At 37.8% G+C, this 26,328-nt stretch overlaps 1 protein-coding gene across 1 annotated transcript in view; it reads left to right on the top strand.

Moving 5' to 3' along the window:
* NEGR1 (neuronal growth regulator 1) overlaps positions 1–26,328 on the top strand; it is a 1,004,973-nt gene that overhangs the window by 423,286 nt on the left and 555,359 nt on the right. Inside the window, exon 2 of the mRNA XM_052637140.1 lies at positions 3,072–3,304. Within this exon, the coding sequence (XP_052493100.1) occupies positions 3,072–3,304 (233 nt within the window). The remainder of the gene's footprint in view (positions 1–3,071; positions 3,305–26,328) is intronic.

Below are 26,328 nucleotides of genomic sequence, written 5' to 3' on the forward strand. Positions count from 1 at the left end.
TTACAAAAGTTAATTTTTACCACTTCTGTCCTTCTTGTACCCTCCCATTACCCTCTGTCATACCCTAAATTCTTTCTTTCTTTCCACAATTTTTTCTTAATAGAGCATATACATATCAAGCAGTATTTCTTTGTATAAGTGGAAAAAATAGGGTGGATGTGGAGAACAAAGAGGAGCAAGATAGGAGACATATGTGTATATGCCTATGTAATACATTTTGCATAATCATCTTATAGTTGGCCTTCAGTTCAGTTCAGTTGCTGAGTCATGTCTGATTCTTTGTGACCCCATGTACCGCAGCACACCAGGCTTCCCTGTCCATCACCAACTCACGGAATCCACCTAAACCCATGTCCATTGAGTCGGTGATGCCATCCAACCATCTCTTCCTCTTGTAGTCTCTGTAAATATATAAGTTTATATAAAATAGAAAGTCATGCCTGTTACTATATGGCAATTTGCGGTATTTAGGTTCTACCTCAGTAATCTGACACAGTTCTACAGAAATCCAAGGAGATAATACACCAGCTTTTTTTACCATGAGTCTCATTAAAGGGTCTTCCTCATACATGTTTTGAAAAATTTTGGATTGGAGTCAATAAAATTTATGTAATATAATTATCTTAGCCAAGGAAACATAAAGGATCCTTTTTTTCATGTTTTTCTCAGTGAAGAAGTTAGAATTTATTCTGCTATGAATATCCCTGACATACCACAACAGAGGAGAGTGCTTATGCTAAGACTAAGAATCCTAACTCTAATCAGGTCTATGAAACCCCTAATATCTAAATACTAGTTACTTTTTGTAGTCTTCTTGATACCCCCACCCCCAAATAAAGGTAAAACTGCTGCTGTCTCCAGGGAAAGGAAAATACCAGATGGAGTGTTCTAAATCAGACTTTCATGGTCAAATGTCCATTAATAATTAATTTTCTGCTTCCTTTAGAATAGGACAGGTTAAGCAGTTGGTCACATTCAGTAAATAAGAAATTACTTGCAGTAATTTCTGCAACATTCTAATAATCTTCTCATATCTGAAATCTATTTTAAAAGCCTTTAATCTTCATTATGGTGAAAAGGACATTGAATGTGAAGATACAAGACTTGATTGCGAATTCAACTTTGCCACCCACTAACAACATGGCTTGGCAAGTCATTTAACCCAAAAATTCTATTTATATTCTGTGATGAAATTGAGCATAGCAATCTATGTTGTTGTTAGGAACAACAATCTCCCAGTGTTGTTGTTAGGAACACCAAATATGATAAAGTTTGAAGGCCACAAATGCAAAGGTCACAGAATAAACACTTGGTGAACCCACATATTAAATGTAGATATTGGAATTATCATAATCCTAGTAGAGGTATTTCCATGTTCTACTCATACCAATACACATGTGATCTTGTGAAATGGAAACTGTCCCCTGTAGCTTCTTTCAGCATATTATTAAGAATGACAATACACTATAATTATTTAATTATGTCATCAAAATGGGTTTTATTTTCTTCATTAAATACATCAGGAAAAGCTTTTCAATTAACAGTGACCTTTATGACTTCTACTAGTTTGCATTCTGTAGATCTTGAAGCTGACTGCAAATTAGATTCAGCAATGTATCTTGTTCCTTATTTTTTCACCCACTGGTTAGTTTGATACACTTGACAGTAATCTACCCTGTTGCTTTCAACTTGCCATTTTGTACCAGTCTCAAAATGCTGCCTTCAATCCCCTAAGGTGTTCTGTAGAAATGCTGTCAGACTATTTCCTTGTATGTGTATTTTGATTCTGTAGCTGTGCTTTGTACTCATTTAAGAGAACCAGTCTTTAATTTGTATCACAGTGTTTTCAAGATAAAATTTAGAATTCCAGGCCTCAGCAAAATCACTGATACGTGACCACAGCCTTCTGTTTCAAATCTTGGCATGCCTGATGTCTGGTGGAGGCAAAGCTATATTTTTGAATATTGTTATAGAATTACAACTCTGAATAAATGACTTCAGATTTAGCCTTAAAATCTACTAATAATCATCATGCTTGCTATTATCACTTTACGTCTAGTTTACCTTTTCAATTTCATCTCTCATCCCTCCTAGCCTATACTCCCGGCTTTCTACTTGCTTGAGATGCTTGGCTCTCCTCCCTCACCTTTCCCTGGTACTGTCCACCTATTGCTCTTCTGTCTAGAACCCCACATCTTCCACTATTCATCTCCTTATCTTGGGCATTTTCTATACTCTAACAACCCTTTCCATGTCAAGTACCCCTCTTTGGTTTCTCATGTGTCTTGCATCTGATTTAATAAAAGTATTCTTTCTGTGCCGTATTCATTGGTTGACTTAATTAGATTGTCTTCCTTAGTAGACTGAAAGCTTTGGAGAGCAAAGGCAATGTCCCTTGAATAGTAGGTGCTCTGTAAATATTGTTGGATAAAAGAATGCTTTCTGGAAAAACTATTGATCAGTTTATTGAAAAGATGGCAAGAATTTACTACTAAAAATATTATATTAGCTTTGCTACATTTAATTACAGCAGCAAAATTATTAGTAAAAAGCAGTTTATAGTTTTGGTGTACAGGTTTACTGCTCTGCAAATGCAGATAATTTAAAAAATAACCTTATATATGGTACCATTTTGTGTTTTATGCATCTGGTACATTATATACAGAATTTGATTAGGTTAAATCAGGCTAGCTAATGAACCTATTCTACTTATTATAATTTCAAAGAAAGAAATGTGTTTTGTGTTGAAATTGTTTTTTGAACGAATTTAACCTTATTTAAATTTACTTGTCCTCCAGACTGAATAAAAGAAGATTTTTGACTGGCTTTGAATTAAAATACAGATACACACAGACACATGTAAAAAAACAAAACTAAACTGTGTGAAGGTATCGTTTCATGTTTGCTTTGAGGATGAAAAATGTACCAGTGTGTTCATGTCTCCAGTGTTTATGTCTGATGTTTGCATTTGCGGCAGTGCCATAATTCAGCATATGGAAATACACTCAGAACAAAGATAATGTCTCTCATTTTCATTTTGATTAATAATGTCTATCTCTGGTAATTTGCAGGTGTTATTTGGAAGATGGAGCTTCAAAGGGTGCCTGGCTGAATCGGTCAAGTATTATTTTTGCGGGAGGTGATAAGTGGTCAGTGGATCCTCGAGTTTCAATTTCAACATTGAATAAAAGAGACTACAGCCTCCAGATACAGAATGTAGATGTGACAGATGATGGCCCGTACACGTGTTCTGTTCAGACTCAACATACACCAAGAACAATGCAGGTGCATCTAACTGTGCAAGGTACTCATTTCCATATCTGCTATATTGTGAAGGTCTATGCTTAGAAATGTTTGGTATTTGGATATAAGAATGACTGAGAGGTAACTGACAATGTTAAAAGATATGTTGTCACTGTTTTCAAGGATTTATGTTCTTAGATTCCATTAAGTATAATGGCTATTATAGGCATACAAATCCCTACTTACCGAGATAAAAAATTATCCATTAACACCACATTATGATTCTTTTGTATATGATTAATTTTGTTTCTTCCTATGAGTCACCCCTTCAATAAATTTTTGAGAATACATGATTGATACATTACAATATTTTTTGATAACCTGTGATGGCTACATTAAACTATTAGAACTTTTTGCAGTATGAATAGTAACTTTAAAAAGGTAATCCTCAAGCTTTCCAACACTTTGTTTCAATTCAGCTTCTTTTTACTTTGATTAAGTTGCAAGGAAGAGAAGCACCCTTCTAGAATTACTTTAATTAAATATAGAGCAATTGGAAAAATATGGTTCACAATGTTTTATTTTTGATTTACATACAGTAGATCATAAATCATAGCTAACTTACAATATCCAAATATGAACAGAATCAGCAAATTATTTTCTTTAACTTGCATGCTAAAATGTAAGAGCATATTTACCCTCAACACATTACTTTTCGTGGAAAATGTAATTAAAATGCTAGTAAAATAAAAAATGTATATTTTTGCCCTTTTGCATTGTTTCCTTGTGCTATATAGATTAATCATGTACTGGATGCATAAAAATAGAACACTATGGAACTGAAAATGATATTGCAGTATTTCTAAGTAAAACTAATAACAAATTATATGATAATGTACTGCCGGTGAATGCCTTTTTATTCGTATCAGGAAAGCTGAATGAGCAAGTTACTGGTATTATTTTTTAGTTTACCCTTCAAAAATCAACAGTAAGTATTTAAGTTACATGGTTTACATTCAGAAAAGATTGTTATTCTACAACTTTACTATTTCATCTCATAAGGGTAAAAGTGGATTCAAGCACAGCTTCAGTTATTAGTAAATAGTTTAACTTTGCGATTATTAAACTTATTAAACAAGAAAATAAGTTTAAAGCTATTAAAACAGCTTTAACAAGAAAAGTATACCCTGAAGGGTAAGTCAGTGAATTTCCTCAGTCGTTTTTCTTATTACAGATCATTGAAGACTTTTTGGTGTTTTTTATTTAAAAGCATATGAGAAAATAATAAAATTTTCACCCAAGTCAATTTTTATCCAAAGATTATCCAGAGATTCCAGAGGGCAGTGGTTTTTCCAGTTTCAAAAAATGACATGAAGTTACAAGTCAAAGGCACATTTCTTCAGTTATCCAAGCCTATTCCTGTTCAAAGTTTCTAGTTCAAACACTGTAAGAAATAATTTATAATGTGAGGAAAAGTACACTTTGACAGTAATATTTGAATCACTTAAGATATAGATATTTTACTTCTTATATATTTAAATGATATATTTCTGAACACTGAAAATATCTCTCCTTCCTTTTCTTCATTTTCTCTTATTCCATATTAGGCCCACATTTTGCAACCAGACTATAAATATGTATGGTATGGTTGCAAAATTTATATATATATATAATATTTATATTTATATAAATATATATATATATATATATATATATACATGTATATGCCCTGCTAATGCAAATGTTCAATTTTCATATAATTTCTTCATAATTTTACATTACATATATTGTTCAGTAGTATTGAAACTGTTATATGCCTTACTCCAGCACTATCTTTTGCTGGCCATTGTAAACTTTTTGAACACCATTTTAGGAGGAGCATTTTCCAAATGCACTTACTATATTTTTATCACTATATTTGTTCCTCTAGAAAAATAAAATTAGTGTTACCGTTTTGACATATGTGGTTGGGTCAAATTAAAAGCTAATAATTTTACAGTATTTATGAAACTAATTACTTATTAAAAGTTGATTGACATGTGGGCAGTTTTCCAATTACATTAATAAAGTTCAAGGAACAAATTAATAGGCTTGTCAGTCAATTTCAAGAACTAAATAAATGTCACAAAAAGTCAAACCCCACTTAAACTACATTTCTTCACTGTAAACAGAAATAAACTGATGTGCACATCTTTTCAATCTCTAAATTTGTTAATTTGTCTGATACTCAGATGTATTTGGATAGTTTTAAAGTGTATGTTCTTTACCTAAATATTTGTCAGCCTTGGATGACCAAGATAAGGAAATGTTAACAAGTAAGAGAAGGCTATTTATTAATCAATGATGTCAAACACACAGTGGCTGGTAAAAGCAAAGCTCATCTTTAATTGTTGAAGCTATGTACTCAAGGGAGCTAATTTTTAAAAGTCATTTTAGAAAGGGGGTAATAAAAAGGATTTATGCTTCTGAACTCTGGTGTTGGAGAAGACTCTCGAGAGTCCCTTGGACTGCAAGGAGATCCAACCAGTCCATTCTGAAGGACATCAGCCCTGGGATTCCTTTGGAAGGAATGATGCTAAAGCTGAAACTCCAGTACTTTGGCCACCTCATGCAAAGAGTTGACTCATTGGAAAAGACTCTGATGCTGGGAGGGATTGGGGGCAGGAGGAGAAGGGAACGACAGAGGATGAGATGGCTGGATGGCATCACGGACTCGATGGACGTGAGTTTGAGTGAACTCCTGGAGTTGGTGATAGACAGAGAGGCCTGGCGTGCTGTGATTCATGGGGTCGCAAAGAGTCAGACACGACTGAACGACTGAACTGAATAAAAAGGATATCTTGTCAATACAGACTGTGCATGGGATATTTGTTCATATTGTTGGTTTCTCAGAGATTTTAATATCAATAAATGGAATAATGGGGGAGAACTGGAGTAAGAGTTGGAAAACCTGGATTCTAAACCTATGATTACTCTTGAAAGACTCTCTAAAAGTTTTCTCATTTGAAGAAAGTGGACTCAAATCAGAAAATCGAGGTCAATTCTAATCAAAACCAAAAAGACAAGTGACGGGAAAAAAATCCACTGTGGTTATTTGCTTTTGATTTGAAAGGGAAATAGTTATTTAAGTGAAAAAAAATGAAAAAAAAAATCATAACACTTGTATAACACTTGTATTGAGAACTATGCAAAGTGATTTTTAAATAGTAGCACCTTCTAATACTTATTCTACTAAGTATATTCTACTAAGTATAAGTCCCAAGTAGGACTTCCCTGGTGGCTCAGATGGCATAGAATCTGTCTGCAATGCAGGAGGCCCAGGTTCAGTCCCTGGGTTGGCAAGATCCCCTGGAGAAGGTAATGGCAACCCACTCATGGATTCTTGCCTGGAGAATCCCATGGACAGAAGAACCTGCTGGGCTACAGTCAATGGGGTCACATAGAGTCAGACACGACTGAGTGACTAACACTTTACTTTAGTGCTTTAGTTATCTCCATGTTTTCTTTCACCAATTGAGCTGAACAATGTATGTACTCATGGAATTTGAAGAATGTGGTATATTGGAGTTTTGCTTCATGGGGATGGAAATTGGCTGATAGATGTAGTAAGAAAATAAATTTTTCATTGCCCATATTTAATGCTGTTAAATCAAGTTACCTATTTGTCCAGCATTTCAAACCATTTAGTATAGCATTTACTAAGAGCAGTCTTTATTATTCATGAGTATAAGAATATATATGACTTGAATACTTATTATGAAGGGAGACCTCTATCACAATACTGTCATGATAAACATAAAATCTAAATGCTTCCTATTCAAATATAGAACACAGTGTTAGTTGCTCAATCATGTCCAACTCTTTGCCACTGCATGGACTGCAGCCTGCCTGATTTCTCTGTCCATGGAATTCTACAGGCAAAAATACAGCAATGGGTTGCCATGCCCTCCTCCAGGGGATCTTCCGATCCAGGGATCAAACCCAAGTTCTTGCATTGTGGGTGGATTCATTACTTTCTGAGCCACCAGGGAAACCCATATAACACAATGGTTTCTACTACAGTCTGCATCTAGAATCTAGGTTGTATATAGCACAAAATAAGACACCTAAAGATATTGTATAATAAGTAAATATATTTACAACAGTTGCAGCCAACACCCTGACTACTGCCTTGTGAAACTCTGAGCAGTTAAAACGTTCTAAGATAGAAATGGAAATAACAAATGTGTATTGTTTTAAGACACGCATACATTCACACACACACAGTATATGGAACGTTTATCATTCAACTTGTGCCCTTTCAGGGAGATATACTCTAGGTTTTCTCTAGGCAGAGTAGAAGGAGTTTTGACCAGCACTCAAGCATGTAAGCAAAATAATGTCTCACAGAACTGGAAAAGGTCAGTTTTAATTCCAGTCCTAAAGAAGGACAATGTCAAAGAATGTTCAAACTACTGTACAGTGGCACACATTTCACATGATAGTAATGTTATGCTCAAAATCCTTCAAGCTCAACTTCAACCGTATGAGAACTGAAAATTTCAGATGTACAAGCTGGATTTAGAAAAGGCAGAGGAACCAGAGATCAAATTGTCAATCAGTATCTGTTGGATCATAGAAAAAGCAAGGGAATTCCAGAAAAAAAAAATCTACTTCTTTGTCTACACTAAAGCCTTTGACTGTATGGATCACAAAAATCTATGGAAATTTTCATAAAGAAATGGGAATACCAGACCACCTTACCCATCCCCTGAGAAACCTGTATGCAGGTCAAGAAGCAGCACTTAGAACCAGACACAGAATAACTGACTGGTTCAAAATTGGGAAAGGAGTAGAAGGCTGTATATTGTCACCCTGAATTTTTAATTTATATGCAGAGTAAATCATGTGAAATGCTTGGCTGGTTGAATCACAAGCTGGAATCAAGACTGAGTGGAGAAATATCACCTGCTTCCTATATGCAGATGATACCATGCTAATGACAGAAAGTGAAGAGGAACTAAAGAGCCTCTTGATAGGGTGAAAGAGTAGAGTGAGAAAGTTGGATTAGAACACGATATTCAAAAAACTAAGATCATAGCATCCAGTCCCATCACTTTCTGGCAAATAGATGGGGAAACAATGGAAACAGTGACAGAGTTTATTTTCTTGTGCTCCAAAATCACTGTAGATGGTGACTGCAGCCATGAAATTGAAAGACATTTGCTCCTTGGAAGGAAAGCTATGACAAGCCTAGACAGCATATTAAAATGTAGAGACATCACTTTGCCAATGAATGTCTATATAGTCAGAGTTATGATTTTTCTAGTAGTCATGTACAGGTGTGAGAGTTGGACCATAAAAAAGGCTGAGTGCCAAACGATTAATGCTTTTGAATTGCAGTGCTGGAGAAGACTCTTGAGAATCCCTTGGACTGCAAGGAGATCAAATCAATCAATCCTAAAGAAATCAACCCTGAATATTCATTGGAAGGACCAATGCTGAAGCTCCAATACTTTGGCCGCTTGACTTGAAGAACTGACTCACTGGAAGAGACCCTGATGCTTGGAAATATTGAAAGCAAAAGGAAAGGGGAGTGGCCGAGAATGAGATGGTTGAACAGTATCACGTACTCAGTGGTCATGAACTTCAGCAAAATCCAGAAGTGAGAGACAGGGAATCTTGGCATGTTGCAGTCCATGGGGTCACAAAAAGACATGAGTTAGAGACTGAACCACAACATAGAGAGGAAAGATTAAGTTCTGCCTGGAGCAGCAATGACTGATGACTAATTAAAGCAGGGGTTATAAAAACTTCTCTCTCCTGTCCAGTTAGATAACTGATGGGCCATTTTGGCTCTAGAGCAGCTGGAGTCATTGAACAGCATCCACCACAGCTCAACTTCTTGCTCTGTTCAGTCTTCCCTTTTCTTTCTTCTCCAGCAATTTATTACAAGAATACTCTCTAATATATATCCTAGTTGTAAATTCCATTCTCTTTCAACTCAAAGATCCTTAACTATGACCATGTTAGATCCTTGCCTCTAGTTTAGCCATTGTTTAAAGAAAATCTTTGTAATGTCGAAAGACAGCACATTCAAATATCATTTATTATTAGCATTCAATTTTACATTGGATTGGAATTAAAAATGGCTTATAGAAAGTATTTAGTACACCAAGGTGAATAGGATAAATCAGAAGCAAAAGATAAGGTAAGAAGAGTAGGATATAATCATATATGAGGTTTAATAATGAAATTTGTGCTATGATTTCTTTATATATTTTGCTGCTGCTGCTAAGTCGCTTCAGTCGTGTCCGAGTCTGTGCGACCCCACAGACAGCAGCCCACCAGGCTCCCCCATCCCTGGGATTCTCTAGGCAAGAATACTGGAGTTGGTTGCCATTTAGGACTTGGTAAAAATTTTAGTTCTAAGAATTTTAGCACCCAACACAGAAAGAGGAGCAAGATCAGTTAGAGTTCCTCTGGTAAAATCCAAAACTGGTAACCATACACAAAGGGCAAGAAGAGACCTGAGAAAGAGGCAGACCAGTTCAGATTGAGACCAGTTGAGATTAGTAGGGGGCAGCTTTAAGAAACAAGGAAACTTACATATGAGGCTAGTCTTGAATGATCATAAGATGAGTGGACCTCCATCCTACTTGGAAGAATCTTAATAGTTTATATTGAGCCCTCAAGAGAGTTCAGGCATGTTTTCAGCCCAGATGGTCCTAAAAACACATTGCTCTCTTAATGCTGAGTCCTTGAAATGGCTGCTAGTAGTGCAAACAATCAGCAGAACTGACAAGGGAGAGGAAGAGGAGTCTTAGATTGCCTAAGTCCAGCTCAAGGGTCAGCCTGTTGTCATGCATGGCCTTTCCATAACCTCCTCCAGTTGTCAACATGTGGAACATTATATCCCCATGACTTATTTATTTTAGAGCTGAAAATTTGTACTTTTTAATCCCAGTCACTTGTTTTGCCTTTCTATTTCCAACCACCAATCTGTTCTCTGAATTTACAAGCTCACTCTTGGGGTTTTATTGTTTGTTTTTAGGGGGAAAATAATCTCCAAAAAATGACCTTAGTTTTTATATAGGATCTGTAGCTTTATTTCATTAATTTGTAACATAAATTTATAAGACCACCTTATATGTGATAATTATATATGTATATATGTATCATCTGCTTATGAGAAAATATTAATCATTTACTCTCTAAAATTATGTTATGAGTGGTATCAAATAATTGAGATCACAGTTACAGGGTTAGGTGTGTACATACTCATTCTCATTCCCTCTGTAAGGAATTACTACATATTCTACCATAAATCATTTTTTTGCTTACCCCAATTCGTTCATGCATGTTCACTCATGTCTGACTCATTGTGACCTCATGGACTGTAGCCTGCCAGGCTCCTTTCTCCATAGGGTTGTCCCATGAACTGGAGTGACTTGCCTTTTCCTCCTTCAGGGAATCTTCCCAACCATGGATCAAACCCATGAATTCTACATCTCTTGTACTGCAGATGAGATTTTTACCACTGAACCACCAGGGAATATGTTACCCCAATTCACATTATGGTTAACATCCTGTGGAAGGCAAACTGCACTGAATTAATGCAGACTAGTCAATACCTGAATACCAACCACTGGCTCAAAGTTCAGTTATAAAAAAAATGATATAAATAAAGTTGTATTAGTTCTTACAGATTTTTTCCCACAGTGATTTACTAGTAACAGTGGAGCCTTACCTAAACTCACCCCATTTTTCTATTTTATGTTGGTCTAAAATATACAGATTTTCATTTAGGAAGAAAACCATTTGTAAGCATTTTGGAGTTTATGCCCTATTAGTTAATAGGCTTGTCATATTCCTAAGGGTTTTGTCCAGTGAAAATGTCAGGAGAATGTGTAATTTCCTCAGTCTCTCTTGTCACAACAAAAATTTGGGTGTTAAAGCCCTCAGCATGTCACTGTTCTCGGACAGACTGTGTCTCAGCTCTCGGACAGATCAGTGTTACAGCTCCATGTTACAGCTCAGTTCTATTTAGAAAATAAAGGAAAATACATCCTTGAGGTGTGAGGGCGTGCTGACCCAAAAGACACGAAAAGAAGAGAGAGAGCCCCAGCCTTTTGGCTCCTCCTTTATATGCTTTTTCTCCTCCCCTGGGCCTGCCCTATGTAAATTGGGCTAGCCAGGGGTGCTGTTTGTTCTACCTGAGGTCCTCACTCTGGTCCTAGGACATTCCTTTGTTCTATTTTTTGCAGGCTTTCCCCTTCCTTGTCTTTTAGCCACTGCCATTCGGTACTCCTTTTTCCTATTCTAACTACCTAACAGAAACATTTACTGTTAATATGTTAATATATAAGGTAGTAATAGTAGTTACTGGTGGCGCTAGTGGTAAAAGAATGTCAATGCAGGAGACATAATGAGACTCTGGTTCCATCCCTGGGTTGGGAATATTCCCTGAGGAGGGCATGGCAACCCACTCCAGTATTCTTGCCTGGAGAATCCCATGAACAGAGGAGCCTGAGGGGTTGCAGGCCCTGGGGTCCCAAAGAGTCAGGCACAACTGAGGTGACTTAGCATGCCACACCCTAAGATACTAAGTAGTATTGATGTCCAGAAGGATAATGGTTTGGGGTCTAAAGATTTTAGAAAAATATGCCTAATTTGTGAAACTGGGAAAAACAAATCTTTCAGGTATCATTTGTGATCTAGATTTCAGCAAAATTATTCACTCAAATGTACCTGCACAGAAAAGCTCAGGTCCACACATATTGACTTACATGAGATAGACCTTTTTAAGCAGTAAAATCATGCATACAATTGTTAAATTCATGCACTTTTCAGGTAGACTATTTCATTTTTCTTTTCAGATATTTCAATCTGGCTAGAAATGCTATGCTTACCTAGCAGTGCATATCAGGCTGGCTTCCAGAAAATCATAACTTCACTTTTATTTGTGAGTGTATTGATTTTGAATAGGTTATTGATGTAGCTACTAAGGTTCATAAGAAATAAGGTTCATTGAACTAATTTTTAGTGAAATTCTTATTTGAATACTGGTACTTCGAACTAAGGTCCTTCTAGTCAAGGCTATGGTTTTTCCAGTAGTCATGTATGGATGTGAGAGTTGGACTGTGAGGAAGGCTGAGTGCTGAAGAATTGATGCTTTTGAACTGTGGTTTTGGAGAAGACTCTTGAGAGTCCCTTGGACTACAAGGAGATCCAACCAGTCCATTCTGAAGGAGATCAATCCTGGGATTTCTTTGGAAGGAATGATGCTAAAGCTGAAACTCCAGTACTTTGGCCACCTCATGTGAAGAATTGACTCATTGGAAAAGACTCTGATGCTGGGAGGGATTGGGGGCAGAAGGAGAAGGGACGACAGAGGATGAGATTGCTGGATGGCATCACTGACTTGATGGACGTGAGTCTGAGTGAACTCCGGGAGTTGGTGATGGACAGGGAGGCCTGGCGTGCTGCTATTCATGGGGTTGCAAAGAGTCGGACATGACTGAGTGACTGAGTGACTGAACTGAACTGAACTTCTTCCAGAATAAACATTTTTATCTCTTCTGAATATTCTTTTTCTTTTAAAGTCTTTAGAAAAAATTATTGGTCATGACTTTTCTGCAGTTGAGATAAAAACAGTAGCAGAAAGAGATGGTAGATTTCAATAAATAGTACTTTTCTTTGAAAAAAAAAAATGCTCTCTTTAAATGTAGTGGTCATATATTCCTAACCAGAAGTTAGTATATATATTTTTTTTGTTTAATATAAAATCTTGTATTAAAACCATATTATTGATCAAAATTGTGCAAAAACCCAAAATTCTACATGGAGGAAATGAATAATTTGATAATATTTTCTTATAAACTTTCAATATGTTGTCATTAGTAAATGAGAGAGATGAGAAAGAGCAAAAAAAAATATTGATAGATATTTCATGCTGTTGACTGAACCATGCCTTTTTTCTATAGAAGGAATTTTATGAAAACTACTGCTAAATTTTGTGATTTGGTAACAATAAGGGGAACAGTGTCAAAATTTAAATTAGCCACTTTGTTACTAATGAATTGTGCCAGCAAGGAAGGTTCTACTCCAGTACCTCTGATCTACTCATGACTTGGATAATTTTTTGGGAGGGTGTAGAAGTGGGACAAGAAAAGCAAAGAGTTTTACAGTTTGCAGTCAGTGTTGTTGGGGAGCAATTCTGGCTTTGTCCTTCTCTTCTAAGCTCTAAGTTTTAAATCATTTTGGCAAATATTAACTAAAAGGGTACCTGAGAATGGGGTGTTTAGAAGAGGAACAATATTTATCACTCATTTTGAATCTGAGTAAAGCCGTATTTCCATTTTGGGTAATAAAGAGTTTAAAATGCAATTTGAAACTGTTTTTAAAATAGATAACCCTTTAAGCAAGATTTGCTGCCCATTGAAAGTCCCTTCAGAGATTGATGGATAGTCATTCTGGTTCTTGAAGCACATAGTTTGATAAGCATCTCAAGTCTCAGACTGATCATATTTTTATTTTATTTGTATTAATTGTTTGGTTTTGTGTTATAATTCAGAACAGTTACATTTGTTGCCTATCTTGGTGTCTTTATTTTTCCCTAAAAAAAAAATAAACTGTGTAAATAATACATGTCAAATCCCAATGCAGTGTACACCATCAGTATGAAAATCTCTCTATAAATAAAAGATTACCAAGCTTTAGCTGGTCCACTTATTTTGAGAAACCCTGCAAATAAAACTCTTAGTCTGGTGAAATAATTTGTGTTCTCCTAGGAAGTCATTTCAATAGGATTTGATCTATGAAATAAATTTACAGTTTTATTCTCCATATTATGTGTATAGTCAAGAAATTACTACAAAGACAATTAGGGTTTTGCTGTATTTATTAACTAAATTCTGAATAAAATAGCACTTGTAACCTTTATAACTGATAAAGATAAAAATTTAACAGAAGATAAATTTTGAATCTGCTAATGATATTGTTTATCATATGATTTGTAGCAGAACAATAAGAATTAATTATGTATAGTGTCAAAAGTTAAAGAGACACAATTAAGACTAATGGTAAAGTTCAATTTGCAGAATACAAGTCACTCTGTGTCCTGATGCCTCTCTGACCTGCACCACAAGTCACTCTGCGTCCTGACCTGTACCACTTCCTTCCCATTCCTTCAGCAGTCCTTTAGTTACCTAGTAAGAGCAGAAGATAGACACAGGAAAGGTGGCTCATGTGTCTGAACTAAGCTGTCAGATGTTCTAACCCACATTAAGAAGTGCATGTGTGCTCAGTCGTGTCCAACTCTTTGCCACCCTAGGACTGTAACCTGCCAGGCTCCTCTCCAGCAATAATACTGGAGTGCGTTGCCATTTCTTCCTCCAGGGGATCTTCTCAACCCAGGGACTGAACCAGTATCTCCTGTGTCTCTTGCATTGCAGGCAGATTCTTTACTGCTGAGCCACCAAGGAAGCCAGTTTGTATATAGACCAATGGTTCTTAAACATTTTGCAGTCATTTACCCATTTTAAAATTTGCAGACTTGGTCTCTAGAAAAATTTTACATACCCTCTACATTTTATAGACTTCTTTATGTGAGCAAAATGCTCATGAAATCACTAAATTTATCCAAATAAGAACCTCAGTTACTCTTTGTGGGTGAGGACTGGATCTTAATCCCTTTTGACTCCCAAACATCCAGAACAGTTCCTGACAAATATTAGGGACTCAGCAGAAATGTATTGGTTGTATATGTGTATGTACTTCTTTCTCCCTGCCTTCAAGCTAATCACTTTGCTTAAGCTGTGATTTAATGTATTGACGCTATCTTTAGGGCATAACACCAAGAATGCTGACATAACAGGAAAAATTTTAAATTAAAAGGATTAGTTAGGCATTTATGACTTAGGTTGCTTATTTTTATTCCAGGTCATAGCATTCTTATCTGTTGCTAATCCCCATGTTTTCACAAATGCATAATAATGATTGCATGTTGCAGTAAAAATATAATATTTAAATGGGATACCAGTATTTTACTATATATATATATATATATATATATATATATATATATATATATAAGCAATGTTATTTTGAGAATACAAATACACTTTGTATGGGACAAAGTCACAACTAATATTGTAGGCAAGGGTTCCTAATGCTAAACAGAAGTAAGAGGCTATCATTTTAATGGGTTAAGAATACCACCATTAGAATTTCCTCTCAGACATTTCACTTATTTTCAGATTTTGATTTGAACAAGTGAATGTGAAGATGTGTTTTAAAACAGCATGTTGAAGATTTGAGGAAGAACTTTTTGTCAGTGCAGAGCTAACATGTTTTCCTAGGCTTAGGACCTTACCATTTAAAGGTAGTCTATTTAAAAAAGACATCTAGGATTAAGTCAGTTTAATTTTTTTTTTTTTTCAAATCCCTTGGGCAGTTCACTTTAGTTCAATACCTCCTAGGTACAAATAACTTTGCTAAAAATTTCACATGCATCCTTCTTTGTGAAGTGGAATAATGGTCCCCAAAGATGACCATGACTCAAAGGAGAACTAACATTGCAAAGCAGCTGACCTTAAAACAGGGACATTATTTTAGATTATCCAGGTGAACCCAAGGACTTAAAAATGAAAAAGGGAGCCAGAAGAAGAAAATCAAATGGAGATATGACTATGGAAGTAGGTCACAGTGATGGAATGTAAGAAATACTCAAGCTACCCTTTCTGGCTTTAAAGACAGAGGAAGGGAATCATGAGCAAATAAATATGAGGACCCTCTGAGGCTGGAAGAGGAAAGGAAATGGACTGTCCATTAGAGACTCCAGAAAAAATCATAATTCTACCAACACCTCAGTTTTCACTAAGAAAGATTTATATTGGACATCTAACCTATAATTATGGGATAAATAAGTGTTGTTTTAAACCACTCTTTGTGGTAATTTGCTTTGGCAGCAAATAGGAAACTAATATACACACACTCAAAAATAGAAAATACTTTCATCTCTATTAGGAACAGGGTTTCCTAACCTTGGCACTGTTAACATTTTGGATCATATAATGAATGTGTGTGTGTGGTAGAGGAAAAGAAATTTTCTGTATATTGTGAGATATTTAGGAGCATCCCTGGGTGCCTGGCTGCTATGTATTGCATGTCTGTGTTCTGCCCAAATTCATATGTTGAACCCTAATGCCAACATTATGGCATTAAGAAATGGGGCTTTTGGAAGGTACTTAGGTCACAAGCATGAAGCCTTCAAAAACGGGATTAGTGTTTTTATAAAAGAAACCCTAAAGAAATCTCTCCCCCTTTCCACCATGTGAGGTTACAGTGAAGAGACAGTCATCTAGGAAGTGAGGTTTCATCAGACACCAAACCTGCCAATGTCATGCTTTTGGATGTTTAAGTCTATGAGAAATGATCATTTCCTGTTTGTAAGCCACTCTGTTTATGATATTTTCTGATGGCAGCCTGAATGGACCTATACACTGGCCTCAACACCTAAGACATAGTAGCATGCCCTAGTTGTGACACTCCTAAGTATCTCTAGATATTAACAGACATTTGCTGGAGTGAAAAATCACCCCAGGTTGGGAACCACTTGACTAGTAGAAAAGATGTATACAAATTTTAATTATCCACTCTGTGGCAGGTTGTAACAGGCTCCATGAAAGTATGGATCTTATATCTGACAGCCCTACTCTTAGTGATTACAATAAGGGCTGTCATGTAAGTTATTACAAGTGATCACAATAAGGGCTGTCATGTAAGTTGAGCTAAAATAAATATTTAATAAATGATAGAAAGAATGAGTGAAGGCCTCTAAGAATACAAGTCAGCCAATAACCAGACAAAATTCTCATGTTTTTCTCATTCAGTATTATTTAGGCTATATCTTCTCTTGAAACTAGTTAAAACCAATATTCTCCTAAGTAGTCTAGTGTGATTTATGCAGTGGATTGACCTCAGATGATGTTCAGCTCTGATATTTACAAAATATATGAAGTTGGTTCCAAGTGTCACCATATTTTAAGACTCAATTTCATTTGCTGAGAAGTAAAAAATAATACCCAACTCTTTGGATGACTGAGAAAATTAAAATAAATTAGACATATAAGAAATTTCTTGGAGTATCTGACTCAAGTAAACGTTCAAACGACTTTACCTTCTTTTTCCAGTGAGCTAATAATGTACAGATAGATTCTGTCCTCTTTTTTTCCTTTTGATTGGGATATAATTGAGATTGTTCTCATTAATTTCAAGTGACTTTTATTTAAGAATTGGACAATGAAGTTATTCTGTAAAACATTAGTAAAATTAATTACTCTTCCTTCCTGTGAATAAAATCTATATGAAAACATATAATAAATTTATACCAACGCAGGGTTTTGGGTGACAGTAATTAGAAAAAAAAAATGTGTACTAAGAAAAAAAATAAATACTACCTAATATGAAAAGGAATATAGCAGTAAGAGTCATTTTTGCCTATTTGGTCTCAGAGCTATTCTTTGTAACTCTTTTGTTATGTTTTGTATCATGGGATTGGCTGACCAACCCTGCGTCCAGGGGTGTGTTTCCAAGCTTCTTTGTTTTCTGGCAGGATTCATCCAGTGGAAGACACTGGCAAGAAATGAGACAGAAGAAAGGGAGAAGGCAGGCTATTTTTGCTGTCTCATTGTCCCATGCCTTCTCCTTGACTCCAGCTCATGCCAGGTAGTCCTCTGCTGTGGATCTAGCTCCTGATGAACAGTCCCCACCTCTAGGATCTGGTAATGATACCTGCTTACAAGCAGGGATATCAGTGGCTTCTTGTTACAAGTCTCTGAATTGCTCATCTTCATATGCTTTGTCTTTTTAGTCCTTCAGTACATGTGTAAACAATTCCCTGTATTAAACCCCCCTTATGTGAAAGACATATTGGTTCCTATTTTCCCGACTGGGTCCTGACTGATACAAATCTTTTTCCTAAGATGTCAAGTGTTTCTACTTGTAAGTACTCTCAAGAAATATGTTTTAAGCTCTATCGTCTATATAGGTAACCATTTTATACAATAATAATTAACCTCTTTACATTCTTGAAAAAATACATATTATTAATATAAACCCAGACACATGTTTATATCATTCCTGAGCATAAAAAGCAAATTTAAAAACAAATTTTAGAATTAATTACACATATATTGGAAGGAAACTAATTGTCAAGAAGATAAATTAGGAACGAAAATATGAAAGTATGCATAAATATTAAATGCTGGTATTTATGTGAGCCTTGGGCTTCTCTTTATTAGCTTTTTGGGTGCAATTATGACTAACATTTCATTTGTATCCTTAATGAATACTAGAGCTACAAATACACAATGGCATGAACAGAAATGGCAATCTTTTATTATTCTCGCAGACTGAAAATTTAAGAAAAATAACCTAAAGAGAGGCTGTAAAGCTGTGGTAGTATATTTACCCTGGGATCTATGAATTGTCCAGCAATATTCCAGGCCTTAATCTTTACAGCTTCATCTGTGCCTTGTGGGAAAACTAATGAAAAGCAATTTGGGACTGTTCTCTGGTAAACCAGTTACCTGACTTTGGACACTAAGTCTAATACCACCTGAAAGTGAAAGTAAAGTCGCTCAGTCATGTCCGACTCTTTGCGACCCATGGACTGTAGCCCACCAAGCTCCTCCATCCATGGGATTCACCAGGCAAGAATACTGGAGTGGGTTGCCATTAAGGCCCATAAATAATAAAAGATTATTGTTAAGTAAGGAAAATCAGATATCTAGAAGTAAGGAATTTAGCAATCTGTTATGTATGGGACTGTGAAGAAAGCTGAGCACTGAAGAATTGATGTGTTTGAACTGTGATGTTGGAGAAGACTCTTGAGAATCCTTTGGACTGCAAGGAGATCCAACCAGTCCATCCTAAAGGAGATCAGTCCTGGGTGTTCATTGGAAGGACTGATGTTGAAGCTGAAACTCCAATACTTTGGCCATCTCATGCGAAGAGTTGACTCATTGGAAAAGACTCTGATGCTGGGAGGGATTGGGGGTAGGAGGAGAAGGGGACAACAGAGGATGAGATGGCTGGATGGCATCACCGACTTGATGGACATGAGTCTGAGTGAACTCCAGGAGTTGGTGATGGACAGGGAGGCCTAGCGTGCTGTGATTCATGGGGTCGCAAAGAGTTGGACAGGACTGAGTGACTAAACTGAACTGAACTATGTGTGGGAAGATGCAAGTGTCTGGGCTCACTGACTCATTCCTTTCATATGCATCTCAGCTATCTGGGCCAAATCTTACTTCCTGATTATTCACATCCTTAATTCCTTGAGGAGTGTGGATGTGGTAGATGGCTGCATGTTGTGCTTTTTCTCATCCTCCCAGTTCCTCAGGAGCTTACCTGAGGAGCTCTTATCACAAATGACTACTGGCTGCTGGATAGCCATTATTGTTCTTCCTGGGCTCAAAAATTTACATTTGGAAGGCTAGAATTCCTGATGACGGTGACATCCTTGTTTACCGAAAAGGATAAGAAATATTCCATTTCACAGTACGAATGAAAGAAGTAGTCTTCTCCCTGTGAAGAGTCACAGCCAACTTTAGAAATGAGGCAGCTGGTGGGGAGAGGGGCTTGAGAAGTGAGTACAAGGCAAGAAATAATGGTCACCTATAGGAAACTACTTGGAAGTTACCCTTAGTATGCCCAGTAAATCATTTGGAGCTGAAGGGGAGCTGCTTCAAGACCCAACAAGCGCTGAAGAAGCAGTTAGAAGTACAATATCACATAGTCTTGTTCCATTAAGTGGAGTGAGGGTAGGGGGATGGGCAGTTTGAAACCAGAACCAGCTCCTCAGATTAGGGGCATGGCGTCATTAGAACATTGCCAGAAGACATCATTTAGAAGTGGTGCTGACAAAGAAATGCTCAAATGTGCAGCTCCTGAGAGATCAAGATGAGTTGGAGGTCATCTGAACATGTAAGGAGCAATGGGACTCTTGGGGAGCAGCTGTAGGGGGCTGTAATTGATGTGCTCTGCTGCTGACTGGAGCCATTCATTGCTGAGAGGAGCAGCTGCCTGGAGTTTAAACAGAGAGCCCTGGGGAGCCAGGGCTGGGCGTTTTCTCGGATTAAGAAGCTGTTATAGGAAGTAGCTGTTATGAGTGTCATCATAGGGAAACAGAGTAATCCACCCAGCTCCACCATCTTGGTGGTTGGCAAAGGTGGAAACAGTCTTCCACAGATAAAGAAATGGTGAAAGATTGAAGAGATTGACAAAATCAGTTTGAGGTTTTTAAATAGCAAATTTCTCCAAACTCTGCCACAGGCTTCCTTGGCTGATGTGGTGTGACTATTTGTTGTCGTTTGCTTGTATATCGAGGTACATTTTTACCCTAAAGAGTAGCGATTAGACTGGCCAAAACAAGGTGATAAAATTGTAAATCAAGGGATTCTTTAACCTTAGAATACATGAGAGTGTGTGTGGAATTTGGTGTTTTTTTTTAAATATATTTGTCCCATAGGAAGAATAACTATCATTTTTATCCTGTTCTCAAAGTTCCTGACACTAAAATAGGTTACGATTGTTTTGCTTTAATAAGCCAGAAAAGACAACCAATGGAGAACTTGATAACAGCTATCAATAACTTAACCACAAAAAAAGCACTGTTGTTTAGCTGATAAATTTATGCAATCATCATTGCATTACTATAAACATTTCCCATTGAAATGTGTGGAATAATATAGCTAGGTGCATTAATGACTGGATTATCTTTTTGGACCAATATAGGCTCAGTAAAATGAGAGAAATAGAAGCAGAATAACAGATTTTTAATTTTTCTATTTGAATGGAACAAAATTTTAGTGTAAGGTCCTGAAAAAGAAAATTCAGTTGGAAAGCTGTTGTGATGGTCCACACCTATATGAGATTGTGAGAACTAGTGTGGTTACCATGGAAATGGAAGAAGGGTGTGTGGAAGTAGAGATGTTTGCCTTATAGATGTGAGCATCTTAATTTATAAATGTTAATATAAATAGTAATATTTTTGTTTTGTTGCAATCTTATAATGTTGCTGATTTCTGTCAAAATCACTCCATCTAGAAAAATTCCATGTGGATTGAGTGACATGGTTGTCAGTTACCTTGGGTTTAATAGATACTTCATTGCTGTGGGTTTTAATCAATAATCTTGACCTTCATGCCTGTTATACAATCTGTTCTGAGCAAACAATGAAATGAAGTGAAGTGAGTCAAGCTTTGAGTATATTAGTGAATTGGGGTTTGAGTGATCAAGAATGAAATATCAGAATTACAACACAAAAGAGAAAATGAAATTTTTTAGGTTTGACATACTATGCTTTCTGTTATAAAAAGAGCATTTTAATGGAACAGGTATATGTGGTTTTCAAAGTAACATAAATCTACTCTTGAAGTGCCTGACCTCCTAAAGAGTCCTGGAACTCTAACTCTGCCCTGGATGAATAAAAATTGCTCTCAAAGGTATTTATTTAGCTAATGAAGACACCTTGCAGAGCATTTGAACAATTATTTGAAGGCAGAAAACATTCCACGGCACATCCATCTCTCATGGAGAGTTGTCGGTTTTGCATGCCTTGGAGTGCTTTTCCCATCTCCAAAGGAGACACTGCCCCACTTTCTGAGACTTGGCATGTGGTTGGGATTACTGTGAGGCTTTTGAGCTTGCAGTTCACACAGCCCACTTGTCTTTGACAGTATGATATGTTCCTCTTTTAACTTTGCCGTACTCAGCAGTGAGGTCTCCCTTAAAGGCAACCTAACTGAATCTGTGCTTTCTGAAGTGTGGTTTGTTATCCACTTTGGCTGCTGCCAAAATATGATATGACTTTTTGCATTTGCATGTGGCTGAAAAAATTGTTGTGGCCTCATCAAGATCAAAAGGAGGGTGTGCATGAATGCCTGGAACTTTTGAATTCACAGAAACTTTTTGGAACATACTTCAGGCTTAAGATATGAAATTAATTAAATGGAAGAGCTATATATCTGAGAAGTAAAATGATCTCCAATTTTGTCCCTTCAAAATAAGTAAAGGAGCCAGACTTCTGACCCATCACCTTCTGAAAGAATGAGAGTTACTTGTTAATACTTTTTATTAAAATGTTATATTACTGCTCAAAGAAAACTGAATATACCAGTTTGATTTCATGTGCTTCATAATTTTTCAGTTCTCTCCTTGTCTGACTGCAGTACTTAATATTCCATCTCATCACCATAAAGTGATATTTATGTGTAGCCATAGGATACAAGTGTGGTGCTGTGCACTTTGCCAAGAGTAGCCATAGTCCTATCTGACTACTACATAAAACCAAGAACATTGGCACAGAAAGAGCTATAGAGGGCATATGCATATACATGAAACACCAAGAAGAAAATGTTATACCTACCTGCAACTGTCTCTGTTTTCTGGACTGCTCTTGTCAATCAAATAATCAAAACATTGCCCATCATCTACATCCTCATGAAACCCTTTTGATTGAGTCCAAAGTAAACACATTGCATGTGACTGAATAAAACCCTAGACCTATCACTTGGAATCAGTTCAGTTCAGTTGTTCAGTCATGTCCAGCTCTTTGTGATCCCATGAACTGTAGCACGCCAGGCTTTCCTGTCCATCACCCACTCCCAGAGCTTGCTGAAAACTCATGTTCATTGAGTGGGTGATTCCATCCAACCATCTCTTCCTCTGTCATACCCTTCTTCTCCCACCTTCAATCTTTCCCAGGATCAGGGTGTTTTCCAGTGAGTCAGTTCTTTGTATCAGGTGGCCAAAGTATTGGAGCCTCAGCTTCAGCATCAGTCCTTCTGTCAGCGGATTGTGTAATTTCCTCAATTCTATCTCATCACAACAAAAATTTGAAGCGACGGCCGTTAAAACCCTCGGCGGGTCACAACTCGTGTCTCAGCTCTTGGACAGATCAGTGTTACAGATCTCAGACAGATCAGTGTTACAGCTCCGTGTTACAGCTCAGTTTTATTTAGAAAATAAAGGAAAATACATCCTCAAGGTGTGAGGGCATGCCGAACCAAAAGACTCAAAAAGACAAGACAGCCCTGGCCCATTGGCTTCTCTTTTTATATGTATTTTTTCCTCCCCCCTGGGCCTGCCCTATGTAAAGTGGGCTAGCCACGGGTGCTGTTCTACCTGAGGTCCTCACTCTGGTCCTTGGACCTTCCTTTGTTCTATTTTCGTGGGCTTTTTTCTTCCTTGTCTTTTAGCCACTGCCATTCTGGACTCCTTTTTCCTATTCTAACTACCTAATATTCCCTCCTCAAGAGATGGGAAGTCCAGTTCTTTGGAGATAGGAGCGTCGAGGTCTTTCTGGCTACTTTCTGCTGAACTGGGACTGCGAGGAGCATTGGGCCTTCCCCTCTTCTAGTTTCAGGCCTTAGAGTCCTTATGGCGGTGTCCATCTAATGGTGAGTGAGATTTTCCGTGGTCAGCTGTAGTTTTATATATCCTTGTTGAACTGGCACTGTTTGTTGTAGCTTGTTGACCTGGACAGAAACAAAACAGGTTAGACAATTGATAATACATGGAGCAACCATAAGCAACATCAGTATGGTGTAACAATGACTAGTGGGGGCATTAGCTAACTCCACATTCCCATCACCAGGATGGCTCAAGTCCCTCCGTGTTCAGGGGTCAGAAGATCTATCTCCTGTCTATTTTGGAGTACAACCCCTGCCAAGTTGTGTTGGCTCTGCCAAGTTGTGTTGGCTGAAAAATCTTATCCCCAGAAACTAGATTTGGGGAGTGTTCATTAGATTAGCACTCATGTGTAGTTCTGAAAAGGTATCTGAGACCTCCCAGACCCTCACAGGTGTATTGAGTGTCCTCTTCTGTCTTCTTCCATGGCTTGACTCATGAGTAGTGAATCCAGGAGTCATGTCCTGATACCTTGACTGCCATGGGGGTAGAAAGTATCACAGGGTAGGGGCCCTTCCATGTGGGCTGGAGTTGAGCCTTTGGGGACCCATCTTTCTAGACTTTAATTAGGACTTGAGTCTCTGGAGCTTATAATGGTGACTCCTTAGAATCTTTGGGGTCCTGGTTGACACTCCACAAGTGTATATCCTGTTGGAATTGCCCAGTGGCCATGGTATAAGACTGGAGGGTCTGAGCCTCTGGATCTAGGAAGAGGTCATTGACATAAACAAAAGGTCTCCCGTATAGCATCTCATAAGGACTAAGACCAACCTGTTCCTTACTTGCAATACAGGTGCAAAGGAGAGCTATTGGTAAAGCCTCCTTCCATTCCAGGGAGTTCTCCTGGATTATCTTTTTTATCACTGATTTTAAGAATTGGTTGGCTCTTTCTACTTTTCCTGAAGACTGAGGCCTGCAGGCACAATGGAGATAATAAATAATGCCCAATGCTTTAGAGACCCCCCTGGGTGACCTTAGAAGTAAATAGTGTCCCATTGTCACTTTGTAATGACCTGGGCAGACCAAATCTTAGAATGATTTCATGGAGCAGTTTTTTTTTTTTTTTTTAACTAGCCTTCTCAGTCTGGGTGAGAAAGCCTTCAATCCATCCTGTGAATGTATCTATCATGACTAATTGGTATTTATACCCTTGAGAAACTGGCATCTGGGTGAAGTCTATCTGCCAGCCCTCTCCTAGGTAAGTCCCACATCATTGGACAGGCTGGGCCAACTGAGGTCTTCGAGCTCCTTGGGGTTTGTTTAATTGGCAAGTGGGACAAGAGGAGACCATTTGCCTTATAGACATTTGGAGACCTATTCCTCTGAAGGACCTTTCTAGTAATCTTTGGAGGGCCTTTTCCCCTAAATGAGTGGTGGCATGTCAGGAGTTAACAACTTCCATTGAAGGTTTCCAGGCAGAAAAAGGGATCCCTCCTTTTGGAACCACCCCATATGATCTTCTTGAAAGCCCTCACTGTTAGCTCTAAGAGTCTCACCTTCTTAGAGCTTCTGGCAAATTAGTCTGTGGAACTCAGGGGGCAACCCCTACTAGGTCATTGTTCTGTAATGCTGCTCTCTTAGCTGCCTGATTTGCTGCTTGGTTCCCTCATGCCACTTCCGTGCTCCCTTTTCGGTGTCCTTTACAGTGGGAGACTGAAACCTCAGCAGGCAGATGGACTGCCTCCAAGAGGCTAAGGATTTGATCACCATTTGATTGGGGACCCTTGAGTGGTCAAGTGGCCCCTTTCTTTCCAAACAGCAGCATGTGTACGTAGCACCAGAAAGGCATACTTGGAGTCAGTGTAAATGGCTACTCTTTTTTCTTTTCCCAGCTATAAATCTCAAGACAGTACTATGAACTCAGCTAATTGGGTTTAGCCTGCAAAGGTTTAGCCTCTGTGATCTCAAAATTGGAGACTACTATGTATCTGGCTCTTCTTTTTCCATCCAAGACAAAGCTGCTTCCATTGGTGTACCAGATTTCTTCAGGATTGGTCAGAGGATCTTCTGACAATCCCTTTCAGGGTTTTGTCCAGTGGTCCAAGGTTTCTAGGCAAGAGTGAAAGGGGAGAGAGCCTTTGGCGTAGGCAGGAGGGTTGCTGGTAAAAGTAGTTTGCCCCCCAGAGAGTTTTAAAGCATCTTCAGTCAGGATTGCAATAGCTGCAAGATTTCAGAGGCATGGATAGATTTCTCCCCAGTAGGCGAGTAGGACACTCAGGGACCAACAAAAACTGCTGGGAAAATATTTGTCCATCCCAGCAACAAAGAAGTGCCCTGGGGAACCTTTTAGTAGGTTTTTTTTTCCCCTGTAGCACCCAAATCGTACAGGTTTGGGAGGAGAAGGCTCTGGAGTAGGAGGTCAGGACAGAGTAGGTAGCCCCTGTGTCAACCAAGAAATTCTTGGACCTACCTGCCACATCTAGTTGCACCCTTGGCTCCAGCCCCATGATGGTTATCTGTGACAGGTGGGCTGACTGGAGTGGGCTGCTTCAGTCCTGTTGAACCATCATGAGGAAAGGCTTGGCGCTTGACCTTGAGGCTCTTGGGTTCCCAGGGTAGAGTGCTGCCTGATGTCCCAGTTGATGGCATTTATAGCAAGCCATTTTAGGAGCCTTGCCATGGTTTGGA

The sequence above is a fragment of the Budorcas taxicolor genome, chromosome 3, assembly GCF_023091745.1.
Source record: "Budorcas taxicolor isolate Tak-1 chromosome 3, Takin1.1, whole genome shotgun sequence".
Classification (NCBI taxonomy): domain Eukaryota; kingdom Metazoa; phylum Chordata; class Mammalia; order Artiodactyla; family Bovidae; genus Budorcas; species Budorcas taxicolor.